This window comes from Panthera onca, chromosome D1 (assembly GCF_046562875.1).
Source record: "Panthera onca isolate mPanOnc1 chromosome D1, mPanOnc1 haplotype 2, whole genome shotgun sequence".
NCBI classification, from domain to species: domain Eukaryota; kingdom Metazoa; phylum Chordata; class Mammalia; order Carnivora; family Felidae; genus Panthera; species Panthera onca.
In genome coordinates, this window is record NC_138348.1 from 37,055,315 (window position 1) to 37,074,411 (window position 19,097).

The 19,097-nt window shown below is 38.7% G+C and overlaps 1 protein-coding gene across 2 annotated transcripts; it reads left to right on the forward strand.

The window, feature by feature from the left end:
* Positions 1-8,663: 8,663 nt before the first annotated feature.
* On the forward strand, positions 8,664-18,630 carry CCDC179 (coiled-coil domain containing 179). Of its 2 annotated transcripts, none has more exons than XM_060606225.2 (5): positions 8,664-8,859; positions 9,866-9,910; positions 11,376-11,475; positions 11,964-12,061; positions 18,426-18,630. In XM_060606225.2, the coding sequence occupies exons 1-5, from the start codon at positions 8,816-8,818 to the stop codon at positions 18,511-18,513; spliced, it is 375 nt and encodes a 124-aa protein (XP_060462208.2). In that variant the 5' UTR covers positions 8,664-8,815; the 3' UTR covers positions 18,514-18,630. The 2 variants fall into 2 exon arrangements, with proteins under 2 accessions (XP_060462208.2, XP_060462207.2); XM_060606224.3 differs by lacking the exon at positions 8,664-8,859 and adding an exon at positions 8,949-9,094 and having other exon boundaries at positions 11,371-11,475.
* The last annotated feature ends 467 nt before the right edge of the window (positions 18,631-19,097 follow it).

The following is a 19,097-nucleotide window of genomic DNA, read 5'->3' on the forward strand; positions in this document are numbered from 1 at the left end:
GAATTCCACTCTTTGTATTTGTCATCCTGGGCTTCTTTCTGCCTGGATATCTTTAAAAACAACGATGAATTTAAATCTTCCATATTGGTATCTGGACAAAAAAGTCCAAAGAAGGAAAAAATAATTTGTCACTTTTTCTAAAGTGTTGATTAGATTCAACTTAAAATAAGAATGCTAAAATTTCTGAGTTTAAAAAAAAAAAGAGATGCTCCGTTAATTTACAACACTAGTCATATTTAATGTGATTTCATTTGAGTTTTTTAATTATGCATTTTATATGTCCGCTTAACTGGTAATATGTGCCAATCAGAGTCCTCCCCAAAAGCTGTGAATGAGGACTTTCTCCCAGGTTGTGGGTCAAATTGTAAAGGATGATAGTTTAGCAGGATAGAGGAGGTGCTAGAGGTCCCCATTAGCTACAGAAAAATCTATTTTCAGCAAGACAAAGGCCAACCTGAAGAGTGAAGCATAGCTCACAGAAATGAGTAATTATTATTTGAACGAATGAAATTTCCTCCTGTATTTCCTACTCATGCAAACCGAAAAAGAATCCCTTTCAGTTTGTCACTTCCTCAATGTTTCTGTTCTCGCCACTGAAAGAATACTACCTAATACAAAACTCCAGAAATATTTATTGACTTAAGAAATGCTGAATGGGATGACCTTCATTAGTTCTCCTAAGTTCTCCGAGCTTCCTCTTTTTAAATTCCATTATAAAATCCATGGATTCATACTTTACTTCCCTCCCAAGGTTTACGGAGTTCAGATGAAATGAACACCACATGAAATGAAAGATTTCTCATTATAAAATTTGGAAACTTATTATAAATGTGCTATATAAATATAAACCTATCATACTGTTGAAGAAATCAATCCACGCGCCCAGCAGAGCGCTTTTTAAATATGGTATATGTTCAATAAAGTTTAATCTGTACGCTGCCAGTTCTAACACATGAAGATAGGAATGGGGAGCTTTCCAAAGGACTTATTATTTAATACAGCACTGTCACTCAATGTTATGACAAAGAAAGTTGATTAAGTTAGTGTATCAGTATAATGATCACTGACATCTGTATTTGACATACAGTAAGCACTTGAAAGAAAATGCTTCCTAAGAAACAACATTGCATTTACATTTTGTTTTCTCTTTTGTAGCAAAGTAAAGTCATTGTGTCTGGCACTGCAAAGTGAGGATCATTTCCCACACTGATTTTTCAGTTCCTGCTAACTGGACAACATCTTCTATGAAATATTGATTCAACCTTTAATGTTCTTGTGATTGTATAAAAAGAATTACCAAAGCAATTCATATTTATTTCTATGTTGTTAAGTACCCAAGGCAGTCTTGGTAGACTAATTAAAGATCGAAGATAAGATGGAATCAGATATCTTAAAAGAATTACTTCTTCAAGTAAAGATGAGTATAACTTAAATAAGGTTATATATTTCTCGCTTAACAAATAGGTCTGTGTTCTATGTGAATCTCCAATTCTGTACTATGTATTTTCATGTGTTCTCAAAATAGCAACTTAGTGCAGAAAATTGTGTGATAGCCAAAACTAGAGAATATACGAAGAAGAGATTTGTGATCCCTGTGAACCTGAATATATCTTACAGAGGACAACAGTTTTAGCATATTTACCTCTCTCATCCAACTTTCTCCATCAAATGAAATTTTAAGATTTTTATATGCTGTTAGAGGAGCTCTCTCCATCACTACAGCTTAACTCTTAAACCTTTTCTCTGAAAATAGCTTGTGGTTTTTTATTCAACAAGTATAAACTAAATAATACAAAGTCGCAAAAAAACAAATTGAATAAGAAAAGTTTTCAAATGAGTCTTTTATTTTTTGTCCCCGTAAATTCAAATAGAACAGTGTGAACATAGAGGAAAATGGAGAGTAAAGGGAAGCTAGGACTTACTATAACTGACCATGAGTCTTGAACATTACTGACTCTAATATCAAGTTACTTTTAATAGACAATTCCTAGAAATGCATTCTGTCTAATAAAGATACATCCAGTATAGCCATTTAAAGCATGCCCTACCCAGATTTAAAGCTAAATAGGGACGCCTGGGTAGCTCAGTCGGTTAAGCGTCCAACTTCAGCTCAGGTCCCGGGTTCTCCCAGTTCGTGGGTTTGAGCTCCTTGTCAGGCTCTGTGCTGACAGCTCAGAGCCTAGAGTCTGCTTCAGATTCTGTGTCTCCCTCTCTCTCTGTCCCTACCTCTCTCGTGCTCTGTCTCTGTCTCTCAAAAATGAATAAACATTAAAAATATATAAAGTTAAATACTCAACAATTATGAAGTGTGACTATAAATCATTCATTTCATCTTTGCTTTGATGATTACCTAAAAATTAATGTAAGATTCTTAAATTTGGGGTTGTTTTTCCCAACAGAGAATTAATTGCCAATGCAGATGAGTAACTTATTAATATGTCATCTTTAGATTCATAACATTTCCAAGAGGAATCATGAAGCTATCAGCACTTTTGGAAGATTTCTCCAGATAGAAATTAGGCCACAAGGGGTTTTTCTTCCCCTTTCTTAAGTTCACCCCTTGTGGGGAAAAGATCATTTAAATTTGGCTGTGAAAGCTGATCATCATTGGCAGAACAAGTCTTTTTTGTGTTGTTGATACTCCGTTTAGAAAACACTGAAGATCCAGCCTACCCTTCAGTGTAAAGATCTGCCTTTCAGGGTAATGGAGGCAAGGACTAAGGATCATATAACCTAGACTTCCCCAAACCAGAGCACAGATGACAAACCAAGAAGAGGGGGCTCCTACATTTTTCTCCAGGCTGACTGTATGTCACGAAAAGTAAGTCTGCTCATACACTTGAGGGATGCGAAAACGTTACGCTCTGTTAAATTAATTAAACAAGGAAGCCATGAGCCTGATGTGGCTCTCATGCCATGGTGGCCTATATAAGCAAACCAAAATCTAAACCGTAAATGCCTCAAGGTTACAAAGTCAAGACTCTAAGGACAACCAATCACAAACCGCCAACTAAGCTCTAAGCTATAACCAAACAAATAATTTCCTTTCTTTGCTTCTGCATTTTCTCTAGAAAAGTCTTTCCTCTTTGCTCCTGTGAGCTGGCAATCCTACTAACCACTTCCTAACCACTGTCCCATTTGAATTGATTCTTGCTCAAATGAAGTTTAAACAATTTTAATATGCCTCAGTTTCTTTTAACAACAGCATTATTTGGAAAGAGAGAGACAGAAAGAGAGAGAGAGAGAGAGGAAGAGAGAGATGTGTGTGTGTGTGCGTGCGTGCGTGTGTGTGTGTGTGTGTGTGTGTGTGTGTGTCTGATGATCAATAGTTAAGACTGGGTTCTTTCTGATACGAAATTGTGTTTACAGTCTTCTTCAAACATTTTGAATATAGGATTGATAAAAAATTAAACTATTTCAATTAAGAGAAAGAGACATTTTAGAAGGGCAAATAAACCCAAGTTGTTTGTTTTGGTCAACTTGACCATTTAAACTTTTAGAGATGTAGCTATAATAGCCTAATGTCTACTTGTAATATTTAATTTAATTTTTTTTACACATCCACATTTGAAACCACATCACATAAACAATATATTAGTTTTAAAATATTGTTTATTTCTGTCCCCACATTTCATTAGACAGTTTTATTCAACCTCTTTGCGTGCATTTTTAACGTCACTGTCTTAATTGTTGCCAAAGCCACTTTTTGAGCAGTTTAATTTAAAGATATTAACTTTTCATTCCCATCTCAGTGCCTTGAAATACAGCCCTTTCTAAATTCTAGTTTGATCCTATTACATGTTACTGGAAATTTATCCAAAGCCTAAGTACTCTTTCACGTAACATTAGAAGTTGTTTGTTCTGTTCATTTGTGCTGTAAGTGTATATTAAAGATCTCCAAAATACAGCCACTTATTTATTCAATTGATCTTTAAAGTGATCTTTAAAAGACTTGCTTACAATGACTTTTAAAAGAGATAATTACTAAATTACTTTGTTTTGCCAATTCATATAGGGGACCTTGATAAGTATCCAAAGCTGGCATTCAAGTCCATTCCCAACCAATACATTTTTCTGAAGAACTCTGCTTTTTCAAACCAAAGGGGTCTGAAATACAGAGACTTCATAAAGATTCTGGCATAAAGCAACTTACTCTTTTCTGAGGAATATTTTTTTTAATTCTTTTATCTTGGACTCAATTTAGAGATATATATATATTTTTTTAAGTTTATTCATTTTTCAGAGAGAGAAAGAGAGTGTGAGCGGGGGAGGGGCAGAGAGAGAGGGAGACACAGAATCTGAAGCAGGCTCCAGGCTCCAAGCTATCAGCACAGTGCCCGACGCAGGGCTCAAACTCAGGAGCCCAGCCGTGAGATCATAACCTGAGCCTAAGTTGGATTCTTAACCAACTGAGCCACCGGGGCGCCCCTCTGAGGAATAATTTCGAGGACGGATCTGGCTTTATATTGGGACAGTCATGATAGGTGCAGAGTCAGCAAAGGTAAGGAGGCTAAAATGCAGACCAAGTGTAAAACTACTTAGGAGAAAGTTTAATTGAATGGCAGCAAGGTTCATGGCATAAGACATGAAGGTGTGCTATAGAAAAGAAAAAAAAAAACTGTTCTTGACAGGTTGGAAAAAGTTGAATCTAAAAAGATGTAACTTACTATATGGACAAACTTAAAGTCTATAACCTAGATTTCACAATATAATTGCCTAGGTACAGAAAAAAAAAAGAAAATCTGTTATAAACTCAGTACAGACAGGCAGAAAGATAGACAATTTCTCACAAACTTCGGAGGCTAGGTTTAAGACCATTTAGCGCAATTTGCAGGTCGTAGTGCCAAAGAAAAATGCAGGGCTGCTTAAAAATTAAGCGTTTTAAGACAGCAAGAACAGAGCATTAATCTTTTGAAGCATGACTCCCTGGGTGACTGCACAGACCCTGCAACCGTGAAGTTGGCCCTGCACTGGCTATTATTTTAAAGAGGACTTATTCAGAGAGGACTCCTATCTACCTGCTCAGCACAAAAACTTCAGCACAAGCACAGAGCCTGGAACAAAAGAGCACTCCGTGGGTACAGATATCTGTTGAATGAAAGAACAGTCCAGAAGAAAGAGTGGTGAGCCTGTACACATCTCCTTACTAAATAAAAAATAGTACTCTGTCATCAAAAGGGAATACGCTTTAATCGTAAGACATATTTTCAGTATTTAAAGAATACTATGACTTGAAGAGGATTTACTCCTTCAAACTTTATTTTAAAAAATAAAGTCATTAGAAAACCCTAAATACCCAAATTAGGCAAAGTTCTTCCATTTACTCTGTAAAACAGTTTCACATTAAAAGGTAAACAGTTGCATTGAAATCAAAGTAAATAATTAAAGTTTCTTAATGCCCCAAAATAGATTCCATGACCCACTATAAACCCAGAAAATGAACAAAACCGAAAATCTGTGAATAATGGTACAAATTAGATCAATGTTGATATTCTATCTATATTTCTACACAAGTTGTTTCATTTATGTGGAAAAGCCTACAAGTTAATTCTTTAAGAACTTGCTCTGGTTTTGTACAAATTTACAAAAATAAAACCTAATTATGGAAACATCAAACCAACAGGATGAGCTGTTTTTTTAAGATGCGAATGAAATATTTACATCTTTCTACAAATTCTGTTTTGTGGAAACACTATAACAGTGAATCTTACTTGCATTAAGAAACTGCATTTAAAATCTAAAACAAAAATCAGCAAATGGTCCTTAGGAAGAAAATGAGGAAAATCATTGGAACGTGAAAAAATTGTGATTTAAATATGGATACCCAGGGTTGTCAGTTTGTGACATAATTAATATGTCATACTTGAAGTAATATAAAATAATATTTAGTTATTCAGAAATAACTACTATCTTTAATATAGAATCTTCCATTATGAATGGCACACTAAAAAAGAGGGTCTGGTCCCACAAGTAAATAAGTTGGAGAAACACTGTATACTATACCTTTGTCTAGTATATTCATAATTACTTCAGCATATTACCAGTTCTGAGTGGCCCTGCAGTAAAGTTAGGTGTTTACCTTTGTTTAACCTTTGTTAGAATGTCCCAAACTTATTTGAACTTGGTACCTATTTTTATGTAAGGGGAAAGGGTGGCTTATTTACTTGTTTTATTTTTCACATAAAATTATAAACACTTTGAAATGGTAGTTTCTGGAGTTTACTTTGAGAATTGTAGCTCTATACCGATCAAACATGAACAAACAGGAATATTGACTGTGCTTGCATTTAGTATTCAGGAGTTTTCATAATTTATTTTACAGTTAAATTTTATCCATTTCTGCAAAGGTAATGTTTATGCAAATGTACTGCCTGAACTTGGGAAGTTAATGCTCTTGCCCTTCTGGCTCTTCCTTATACCACACTTTGAGCTTTGTGTCTGGTGCAGGACATTGGCTAACTGTAGTGTAATACAAGTTATCAACCTGGATAATGGGGAGGCTTGAAACCGTTCTCGAAGATGTATAATCCAAGGACTGCAGGTGATTTGGGGCACGATGGTCGCTGTGCCACATTAACCTGTTGTCTTTTGGCTCCAAACCTGCCCTTCCATATCCTACCTTGTAAATAAAGCCTGGGCTGGGACTCTGCGTATTTTATTTCTCTTTAGAAATAAAAAGTTGGAGATCTGGCCAGCTGGAGTCCTGGTAGGTTTAGCCAATCAGGGGGTGAGGATGCTGGAGGGAAATAGGAAGGTGAGTGGAGTGGAGAAGGATTTCACTTGTGCCTGTTTTCTTGCCCTCAGTTGTCACCCCAGCAGTGACACTTCACCTGGCAGTAGCCTTTGTCTCCAGCAACAGTTGTTTCCAGTTTCTCTCTTTTCTATACAATCAGAGTTGGTCTTATAGCACCTGCCAGATAGTGCCTCCTAAGAGATCTCTGATCCCCAGCTCTGAAGGATCCCCCCGCCAAACCAACATCCAGGGGTACCAGTTCAGCCTGTCGATATTCCCCTCCTCAGAGGTCTGATTCCCAATTTGTGGGCTCCCTCCTCAAAGCCTGTAGAGTCTGACAACCTCAGCCTCTTCGCCAACCTTATCATCATGTAGAGGAGAATGAGTTTATTTTATGAGGCCCATGAGGACAGAACTAGATATAGTGGATTGAAGTAAGAGGTTACAATAATTAGAGGTGCCAAAAACCTGAAGGGACTGCACTGAATTCCCTATCCATTAATCACAAGGATTTGCCACGAAATTAACAGAACATGTGTCCTTATTACTACTCCCAACACACTGTTTTACTTTTTTATTGTTGCTAGTTTGTCGACTTTCCTTGAGGGCAGCGAATGAGTTTATTTATCTTTGTATTCCCAGGACCTAGTGAGATCTGTAATAGTAAGTACCCAAAACATATGTTCTTGAGGCAACATGGCATATTAGAAAAATCACAGGATTTCCAATCAGTTTCTGGAGCGTGATCATGAGCAAGATCACACAATTTTTCTAAGTTGTATTCTTCCCAGAGAGGAGAGTTGCAAGAAGGAAGTGGCCAATGGTTTTCAGCACCCTGGGTGAGTAAGATTATTTAATCTTCCCAAGCCTAACCCTTCCAAGAGAAATCTCTGCAGCTTCTAACATGAAGCAAATGTCATGTAATAGAAAATGCCCACTGGATTCAGTAGGAAGATCACCAGAGACCTACTTTGAAACAAGTACCAATGGGGGTTGAAGGTTGCAGTAAGCCAAATATTGCATTAGACGTAAAGAAGAGGAATGGGAATCCGATCTCATCCAGCAGCTTTTAGGATTATTTATTGTAAATAGAGGGGATGGGCAATAGTTACAATTAGCTGTTGTTCAAAGGGCTTTGGTTTATTACCTTAAATAGGGGATGAGTTGAGCATCTTGCATTTAATTGTTTAAAGAAAACAGGCAAGATACAGATGTTAGCAAGGGGAGGGAATAATCTAGAGCAAGGTCTCAGAGGAGGCTTCTAAGAGGAAAATGGCATGGGAACAAAAATGAACAGATTTGTTCGAGACAAAAACAGAAGGGCAAGAACTTTTTCAATTTAATGGGGTTATAGGGAAAAAAGAATAATGTGGATACAGACAATGTTATAGACTTACAGGTGGGAAGGAATTGAGGTAGCCCCAGTCTGGGCTTTTAAAAGCAATTGGCGTCCCAGCACCATGATCAAACAGCACAGGTCCCGTTAGCAGACTCTGTGTATTTAAGTCCCAGTGCCTAACCTCGGGCAAGTTGTTTAACCTACCAATGCCTTCTTTTCCCAGATGACAATAACCATGCTCTTGTTCTCTCGGGTTGTTGCAAGAAGTTGATAATTTAATATATATGCACTCATCTAACAGTGCTGAGCATAAGCTCTACTGAAGCTTTAGCCACTCTCGGTGTGTGAAGCAAGAGTTGTCCTACTTCTGCTGAAAGTGTCTGGAGGACAGTGGGCTCAGAGATTTCAACAGAGGAGAGACAGTTTGAAGGACCACTGCCGAGTGAAAAAAAGAAAAAGCAAGGCAAACATAAAAGAGGTGGGAAGCAGTGGTGAAGACCCAGTTTAAGTTGGAGATGATGTCTAGGCAATTGTGACAATTCTCAAATTTCCCCCTCTTTAGCCCGGTGATTGACAGGGATGAGGCAGATAGCTGGATAGACCCAACTGGAAGTCACGGCGGAAAAACAACCAGGAGATGGAACTGAGAACCCGATGACAGGCTGAAGTGAAGGACCATGGAACTAAGTTAGAGGTCCACAGAAAGAGGGCAGAGTCGAGGACTAAACTCTGTTTATTGTATCATGTGCTTGTCTGAGCAAGAGTACTGGCAGAACAGGCAATTGTGGTAAACCCAGCAGCCCTGATCCCACAGTGGCACTGGGGGGTGGGGGGAGGGGGCCGCAGGGGAGGACAAAGAGAATTGTGACGCGGCCGGGCGGGGCTCCAGGGTGTCGCGTGGTGTACCCCTCAGTGACTTGGTCCTGGTCAGGACCAGGGACTTTTGCCGAGCGGGGGATGCTCCAAGGCTCTGCAGCATGTGTCTGTGCTGTAGGGGGGACGAAGCCATCCAAGTGAACCCCGTGAGTTCTCCAAGACCCCAAACCCAACTTGTCTGCCCCTTTCCCGGGCCATGTGCCTGGGACACTTGCGATTACTGATCACTGGCGATTACGGCCAGTGTGGGCGCTTTGGTGCTGGGGGCTGAGAATCCCGGGTGAGGTAGACAGGCTAGATCCTGAGCCGGTTCCTGAAGGAGGAAAAGCCTCCCTTTGTGCCCACTAGAAACCAGGCACCCTCAGTCGTTTGTCCCGGAGGTGGGATGGGGCTTACAGAAGTGGGGGTGGGGCAGAATACGTTTCTCAATATTCACATGGGGAGGAGATTGCTTTTGGGTCTTTGGGCTAAACAACTGGAGCAAAATGAGGGGAGCGGAAGGTATTTAAAGCACAATTTAGAAATTAGTGGAAGGTGTGGGAACCCCAGAAAGTAAAGCCAAGCTCCCTGTGTCTCAGAAAACCATACTACTTGCTGGGGTTCCTTAATCATCCTGAGGACCAGCAGAAACATAATTTTCTGATTGCTCATACCTGTCTTTCCTTCCATGATAAATCTCAGTATGCTACGTGGTCTTTGTAATATGATTCAGAGCTGACTCTTTTTTCTCGTGATATTATTGCCATCTTCCACTCTGATTTTCACCTTCATGTTCTTATTCTGATCCTGCCTTTTGCAAATTGAGATAATAAGCATATATTACATAAATAAAAAACAGTAGCATAGGCTTCCCATTATAATAACTGAATAGTTGTTTGCTCATGATTTTTATGGTTTTAATTTTACATATTATATAGGAAGGGCCAAGACAGCCACGCCCTTCAGATGTCACCGCACGGCAGGTAATGTTTAAATAAATAACTCTGGGGACATTTGGGTGGCTCGGTTTGTTGAGTGTCCAGCTTCAGCTCAGGTCATGGTCTCATGGTTCCTGAGCTCGAGCCCCACAGCAGGCTCACTGCTGTCAGTGCAGAGCCCGCTTCAGATCCTCTGTCTCCCTCTCCCTCTGTGCCTTCCCCACTCATGCTGTCACTCTGAAAAATAAAAAAATAAATAATTCTGGGTACTTCAAGATTGTGACTTTATCTTGTTCTTTTACGCGCAGGGGTCTCTAATATGATAGAACTTTTACTACCTAGATACTTCTGTGTTATCTTTCACAGGACTGTGACTACTATTAGGATGAGTCTTCATGAGAATAACCTAAATGCTTTGTATTCTTGGTTTTTTTAACATAATAGGAATAGAATGGCTGGATAATAGGACAAGACAATTTTTCATTGTTATAAAGTAATACCGCGTAGTTTTCAAAGCAATTATACCAATTGCACTCCCACTGGAAGTGGATAAAATTTTTATTATGCATGTACTCTGCATCCTAATACTCTTCCTCATCTTCAAAGTGTTCTAGTTTGATCCCTTAAGGTCTCTGTTACTTAAAGATGGCATAAAATGGGAACATAAAAATTTCTGCTTGGCATATGCAGTGTTTAAAGTAACTAAAGAATGTGCATAAATTTTGTTTTCTTATTTCTATAAAGGAAATTCCTTTGGGGGTTTTAATGACATTATTTTCATTTTATTGTTTTTAAGTTTTTTTTGTTTGTTTTGAGAGAAAGAGAGAGACAGACAGAAGCAGAGAGAGAGGGTGAGAGAGAATCCTAAGAGTTGGGCACTTAACCCAACTGACTGAACCAACCTGACTGAACCAGCCCCATGCCCCAAATGAATATCACTTCAAAATAAAACACACACACACACACACACACACACACACACACACACACACACATATATATATATATATGAGTCTGGGGTCCCATAGTTGGTGAAATGGGAATCGAGAGTAAATAGTCTCGGGCCCCTGGGTGACTCAGTCGGTGAGCACTCGACTCTTCATTTCAGTTCAGGTCATGATCTCACAGTTTGTGAGAGAGAGCTCCACGTGAGGCTCCATGCTGACAGAGCAAGGCCTGCTTGGGATTCTCTCTCTCTCTCTCTCTCTCTTTTTCTCTCTCTGCCCCTCCTCCATTCTTCCTCTCAAAATAAATAAACTTTAAAAAAGAGAGAGAAAGAGAGAGAGAGAGACGAAACAGGCTCATTTGAAAACTCTAGGGATGCTCTAGGGTGTTTTCTTCATCTAGGAACCACACATTTGAAAAAGGATTTTTTTCCTACTTTTACATAGCTATGTACTGGTTGTATTTATATTTTTTACTGACATTAAAAATATACAATCAGCATGTTAACTTTTTGTTATAAAAAGTATTATTTGTTTTCCTTCCTTTTAATTTTCCAAAAGTTCAGAGATAAACGTATTGAGAATATGCAAAACCTAAGGAAACAGAAGAGGAAACTTAGTAAACGGTTTACAAGACCTGCACCTATTCCAGAACCAGGACTCCTAGTAAGTACAACATAGAGACTTCACTGAAATCAACAGCTCCTTAAATGCAAAACACATCCTTATTTTTAATTTATGCAGTACTCTAAATTTTGGGTTTCCCTTTTCCTTTGAGAAATGTGTAATAGTAGTCTGGGAAGTCACCTTAAAACTCCTCTAATCAAATTCTCATCTATTATTTAAATCTCTCTCTCTCTCTCTCTCTCTCTCTCTCTCTCTCTCTGGCTGGGTAAAGTGTACTTTATTGATGGTACATGACAAGGTAGGGCTCTTTAAGCCCCTCCCCTTCTTCAGGGGCTCTACGATGGATTTCAGCCCAGGAGATTTTCAGTGTGTTGGCAGATGAGTTGGGGCAAGGACTCCCCGGCAGCTGAGGGCTTCTCTCTTCCTCTTGTCCTCTCCCTGGGTCTGGGGGTTCTCATTCTTTGGAGGACATGTGGACCATAAGGCCTACCACCCAGATGCTGTAGCTGAATTCATTGTTGTACCAGGAAATGAGCTTGACAAAGTGGTCCCTGAGAGCAATGCCAGCCCCAGCATCAAAGGTGGAAGAGTGGCTGTCACTATTAAAGTTGCAGGAGACAACCAGGTCAGTGTAGCCCACCTTCTTGATGTCATCATATTTGACAGCTTTCCCCAGGAAGATCAGATTCATGACTGACACACTGGGGGTGTGGACATGGATCATGCCAGTGAGCTTCCCATTCAGCTCAAGGATGACCTTGCACACAGTCTTGGTGATGCCAATAGAAGCTCCTCAGCCATCATGTCACAGCTTCCCAGAGGTCCAAGGTCTTTTGGATGGCAGTTATGGCATGCACTGTGGTCCTAAGTCCCTCCATGACATGAAAGTTGTCATGGATGACATTGGCCCAAGGGGCCCAGCAGCTGGTGATGCAGGAGGCATTGCCAATAACCTTGAAGGAGTTGTCATACTTCTCATGGTTCACACCCATCATAAACATGGAGGCATTAGCAGAAGAGACAGATATGATGACCTTCTTGTCTCCACCCTTCACGCACGCCCCAGCCTTCTCCATGGTAGTGAAGATACCAGTGAACTCCACAACATATTCAGCAAAAGTATCACCCCATTTGATGTTGGTGGGATCTTGCTCCTGCAAGATGGAGATGGGCTTTCCATCAATAACACATTTCAGTTCTCAGCCTTGACTGTGCCATTGCATTTGCCAGGGTAGAATCATCATACTGGAACATGTAGAACATGTAGTTGAGATCAATGAAACAGTAATAGATGGTGATGATATCTGGTTTTTCAGAGTTAAAAGCAGCGCTGATGACCAGGAACCCATTATGTCCAAATACATTTATTTTAACCTTCACCATTATATCTCAGGGACCTAGCTGGCACTTCACAAAAAGAAGTGGCTCTCTGTCCAATGGAGAGAAGTAGAGAGCCTATTTAAATCTCCTTTGCAGATTGTTTCCTGGAGATGATGGGGTTTACTGAAAAGACTAAAATCTTATATACCACATCACTCTGGTTTTCAGTTTTTGCTTTACCATATATGACCTTGACTTCCCCAAATCATTACTTAAATCTTTTGGATTGTATTATTTAGAAAATAAATTACAAAAACTCCTGCCAAATAGTTATTCAGCCTAGGCTTGATCACTTGCAACATCAGAACAATCTACACCAATTACAGCTTATTCCATTTTTGCATATATTTGATGTGGATTTACTTATTTATTTACTCACTTACTTATTTACTTATTTACTTACTTATTTATATATTTTTTTAGTTTTTTTTAAGTTTATTTTACTTATTTTGAGAAAGAGAGAGAGCATGGGAGGGGCAGACAGAGAGGGAGAGAGAGAGAATTCCAAGTAGGCTCCACACTGTCAGCGTGGAGCCTGGTGTGGAGCGCAAACTCACAAGATCATGACCTGAGCTGAAATCAAGAGTTGGATGCTTAACTGACTGAGCCCCTATTGTTGACAAGAATTCAAAAGTGCTTCCACATAACATGTCATAATGCCTCCATGAGCCTTTTACATGTAGTATTAATTATATTTCTTGTACCCAGACATGAATCCAATTGCCCTCCATTTTAAAGCCCTTCAGATACTTGAAGACAACTGTTACCTTCCTTCATATTTATGGTTTTTTTCAGGGTGAAAATCCCCATTTTCCTCATACATTCCTCTTCCAACTTAGTAGTGAGCCCTGGCCTTATTCAGGCAATCTCCAGGATTAGGATTATATTATATTTTATTACAGAAAAATTTGGGAAAAATTTTATTTCCAATAATTATGATTTTTTTCCTGTTGGTTTTCTTTTTGAAAGAAAATATTTTATAAGCACAACTAATGAATAATTATGTAAAATAGGAATTGCTAACTTTAGCTCTTTATAACAGAAACTCAACTTCAGTGGTTTAATCATATAAGAGTATATGTTGTCTCCAAAGAAGAACTCCTGACCTAGGCAGTCTACAACTGACATGTTGGCTCCAAAAATCACCAAAGAAGTCCCAGGTTCCCTCTGTCTTTATGATCCTTCAAACTTCTCATATGATTTTTATTCTCATGGTCTCAAAAAGGCTTCCACAATGGTAGACACAGTGTCTACATTGCAAGAGAAAAAATTATAGGACAGAGGACAAAAAGCTCATACCAGCAGTTGAGTCAACTATAATAAATTTTATCAATAAAATTAAATTACTAAATTCTAAAATAGAAAGCACCAGGCCCAGATAGGTTCCCTGGTGAACTCTACCAGACATTTAAAAGGGAAATTACACGAGTTCTCTACAATCTCTTGCAGAAAATAGAAGCACAGAGAAAACTTCCTCACTTATTATGTGAGGCCAGCATTACTTACTCTAATACCTAAACCAAAGACATTATAAGAAAAGAAATGACAGACTACTGTCTCTCAAAGCACAGATACACAAATCTTCAATAAAATATTAAAACTTATATATATTGTTGGATTTAATTTGTTTTTATAGTTTTTAATTGTCCCACAGTTCTTAGGTATTCTATTCCCTTTTTTTCCCTCTCATCCTTTTTTCTTTTTTCTTTTTAGTTTGGATAGGTTTTTTTGACATAGTGTCAAGCTCCAATTCTTTTCTCTACTGTGTCAGTCTACTGATGAGAGCCCATCAATGGCATTCTTAATGTATGCCAATGTTTTAGATTTATAGCATTTGCTTTTAATTCTCTCTTAGAATTATCTTTTTTTTTCCTGACATTACTCATCTGTTTTTGCATCTTGTCCATTTTGCCAGTAGAGTCCTTAGTGTATTGATCATTTTTATTTCATTTTTAAATTCTTTTTAATGTTTATTTTTGAGAGACAGCAAGTGGAGGAGGGGAAGAGAGAGGGGGAGGGACAGAGAATCCCAAGCAGGCTACGCTGTTACAGAGCCCGATGTGGGCTCACATGAACTGTGAGATCATGACTTAAGCTGAAATCAAGAGTTGGATGCTTAACTGAGCCACTCAGGCACCCCTGGTCATAATTATTTTAAATTCCCAACCTGATCATTCCAAAATCTCTACCATATCTGAGTCTGGATCTGATGCTTGCTTTATCTCTTCAGGCTGTTTTTTGTTTGTTTTTGTTTTTACTTTTTAGCATGTCTTATATTTTGTTGTTGTTGTTAAGGGCCAGACATGATACACTGAGTAAGTTAGAAACTGAGATAGACAAACCTTTAGTGTGAGATTTTGTGTTTATCTGGCTAGGATTTAGGCTATGTTTTCTGTTTGCTGTACCTGTAGTGTCAGAGGTGAAAATTTACTCTGGTGTCCTTATTTTTGTGTCTCCTCTTGTATTTGAGTTCCCCTGGAGACTCTTTCTAAGCAGGAACTGAGGCTTGCAGCATACGTTGGACTTTTCTGATACTGTATAGGAGCCTTACTAATGTGGTGGTAAACTGTGGGGGAAAGAGAAGCCTATTATGGCCTATGACTAGGCCTCAGGCTTTTAGTGAGTCTGTGTCCTTAGAACTATTGAGCTACATTTACCCTTAAGTGAAACAGGGAGTCTATAGGGAACTGGAGTTGGGTATTTCTCTCTGCCATGTAGAAGAGTCTGGATTCAGCTATTCCCCTTCCCCAGGTCAGTGAGGGTTTAATAAAGCCCAAATTGTTTAGGTTCTGATAAAATAGTTTCCCTTGAGGGCCCTATTAAGGAGAAGAGAGAGCCCTGGAGAATTTCAAAATAGTTGCTTTTCCCCTCCTACTGCTGGATGCGAAATGTTTTCCCCTGATTATCACAGTAAGACCTGGTGGGGCTCCTGGAGGTAAAACTCAAGGAAATGTGGGGGCCTCCCTAAGACTGGCCCCCCACCCTGAGTTTTTAACTTTGAAGCTTATCCATACTGAGGTGCAGCAATTCGTCCATTAAAGTTTGAGTGTTCCTACTGGGACAGTGTTGGCTCCAGGAGCATCATTGGTCTCTCCAGGTTCCAGGACAGCAGTGTGTCCCATGACCTCAATTCTCTGATGGATGTAGAAGAGTTGTTGATTTTCAGTTGGTTCAACTTTTTTCTAATGAGGATGGGACTGATGATTTCCAAGTTCTTTTACACGTCAGTCTGGAAACACTCACTTATATTTCTTTTGTCCAAATGGAGTCACTGGCCACCCCTAGCTGCAAGTATGTTTAGAGTGGTGAAAAATTCAACTGGCTTCTTTGCTGCTCTGAAGAGAATCAAGACTCCATTAGTGTGGAGGAAAGTGCCTTCCTTTTTCAGGCTGTGATGGTCTTCGTTCTAAAATTCACCCTCCTCTTTAGTTTTGGACTAACTACAAATTATTAGTAACAGTTTAACCCTTCAGCATCCCCCACCCCTTGATTTGTCTTTGCATAGTCAAAGGAGCTTTCGATTGCCACCTACAAATCCAGGATCCTCAACCTTACAGAGTTACTGCACTGTCTTAAATATCCACACAGCTCTTTCCTTGCTGATAGGCTAGAGTTTGTAATACCGCCACATAATCATGGCCTCTTAGATATGCATTGAAATATGCTCGCACAACGTATTTTACATCGGTACAGTTATGCCTTGGGAAAGTATAATAATAAGGGATATGAGGGAGAAGGCAGCAGTGACTCTTGCAACCACCTTTCTAGAGGGTATGGCAATTGTCACAACTTCTGAGCCTTTTAACTTTTAATTTATGGACACACATTAGTTTGGTTAATTTTTCCAACCTCATTGCCAGTTCAGGTATCTCCCGCCAGGAATCTTCTCTCCTTGTGACTTGCCACTCAACAACACACCGTTTAGGATTTCTCCATTAAAAAACTCCTTTTTTTTTTTTCCTTGAGCTGACAGATTTTTTTTTATAGAAGCATCTACAAGATTGTTCTATATCAATTATCCAACCAACTTACTTGAGCTTTCAGAGACAACTAAAATGTCTCCAAGTAAATGAAAATATAGAATATAAAATGTATGACATATGAGAAGCCTGAGTTCAATCTAGTACTTATTCTCCTTACTACAAGGATTCTGGAATTGTCTTCAAAGAATCTAGATATTTTCCTTCGGCAGTATTAGGTAGTCATGAGAGCTCTTATATCCTGCAAGAGAGAAAATGCACCCTTCTACCAAGAAAGAACATCAGGGGCCTCAAAGCCCCAAAGTACACCCTAGGCTAAAGGGCCTCTCCCCACTCCCCACAGGGCAATAATAGCAGGGAGGTACCGTGAAAACCCTGTTCTAGTGTTTCTTCTATATGTTGACCAAGAGGTTTACTGTATCATATTGAGGCTTGAACTCTCAGTGCTTCTCCAATGTGGTCAGGCCCAATTTTGTCTGATTTGGTTTGGTTTCGTCTGATTTCCAAATCATTGTGGACACGTGATCATTTTGTAACACATGGTCAAAATAAAATGTCACAGCATTTTCAAATTGTTTCAAGTGAACGTAAATGTTTACTCTCAATTTGTCTAACCGATCTTGTTGCAAAGCTGTAATGACGATAAGCACGCAAACCAGACCACACAGGGTAACACGGCATTCAACTGTACTGACCCTTGCACTTTTTCTTCTCTTACATCTTCTGCAAATTGCCGGGTTATCAACAGCATCCCTACTAATACCCTCTCCTCTTTTTCTTTATTCTTAAATTGACCTTTGGCTTCAGGAAAATATATAACAACAGTATTTGTACAACTTAAATGGTTTGGGATGAAAATAAAAACCTGAGTCCATACAGGTAAGTATTTTCAACATATGGAGTGTACCCAGGCGAACAGAGGATATGCCTGATAAGGCTAGAGCACCTAGATGTAAAAAGTTTGAAAGGTGTTTTTGTTTTGGTTTTTGTCTGTCTAAAGTCTCTATAACAAAATTGTCTCTTAATTATATCATTACTAATCATAATCATGGATATTAAAATAATCCTGAAATAGTATTTGATGGTTAAATTCCTGCCAATACTGGTATATGAACTCTTTCTATTTTCACTTATTTGTCCCTGGTGTTCACTTTAAGTCATTTCAAGACTTAAAACACTCTCAACAGATACCTATAATATGCTTTCACAACCACAAGCCATAAGACTGGAAAAGAAAAAAGAAAACCCCTATGCTTAACATCTCCATCATAGCCATTATGTTTAGAAACGACTTTAACCCTTCCTCCAAACTGTTATTTTTCATTTCTACAAATTCTTCCTGCTTATAGTGTTTGTTACCTGACTCATAGGGGAAAAAAATCTTTATATCATATTCATTCCCTGTAATGAGTTATTTGATAATAGTGCCTTTCATATTTGGTTATTATCTGAATGTGACATTGCTATAATTTAGAATAGCATTTCCAGTTCTTTATAAAATTCTTTTTGTATAAGAAAGTATACTCCCTCTCGAGGCCTTTCCCAAATAATTTATAGCTTTATATAAAATTTTCTTTGTATACATTTTAATTGAATCTATTTTTCTTTATGTATTTTAATTTCTTCTAGTGGTCATAAAGCTGGAATCCGTACAGAAGAAATCATGCCAGACCATAACATGCAGATTTATAACATCAATTGGCATCTCATAATTTGACTTCATTTGAAAAATAAAGGCAATACTCTGTCATTTCAGCAAAATAAATGCAGTGCAACCATGTAACATCTAAACCACAGGGTCTAGAATTTTATTAAATACCATAATTCATTATCACCTTTTTTTTCCTGTGGTAAATTTGGGATTTTCTGCTTTTTCAACGAATAACAAAATATACAGGTCCTTAAAAATTATATGGGGCGCCTGGGTGGCGCAGTCGGTTAAGCGTCCGACTTCAGCCAGGTCACGATCTCGCGGTCTGTGAGTTCGAGCCCCGCGTCAGGCATCTGGGCTGATGGCTCGGAGCCTGGAGCCTGTTTCCGATTCTGTGTCTCCCTCTCTCTGCCCCTCCCCCGTTCATGCTCTGTCTCTCTCTGTCCCAAAAATAAATAAACAAACGTTGAAAAAAAAAATTATATACTCCTGTTTAAATTTTTGCATGGAAATATATCACCTATCTAAAGATATAGAATTATGCTTTAACAAAGGGGGAAAAGATATTTTCTCTGCTGTATATTTATAACGACTTGTGTTTAAATAAAATGTTTAAAATCTTTACACAGTCCCTAAGTTTATTTATTTTG

Excerpts from the sequence above, each read along its gene's own strand:
- CCDC179 (XM_060606224.3), top strand. The coding sequence starts at position 9,050 with ATGTGTCTGTGCTGTAGGGGGGACGAAGCCATCCAAGTGAACCCC. Across the intron at positions 9,095-9,865 it reads AAGCCATCCAAGTGAACCCC|GAAGGGCCAAGACAGCCACG; the intron begins GTGAGTTCTCCA and ends CATATTATATAG. Across the intron at positions 12,062-18,425 it reads AAGTTGCAGGAGACAACCAG|TGGTCATAAAGCTGGAATCC; the intron begins GTCAGTGTAGCC and ends AATTTCTTCTAG.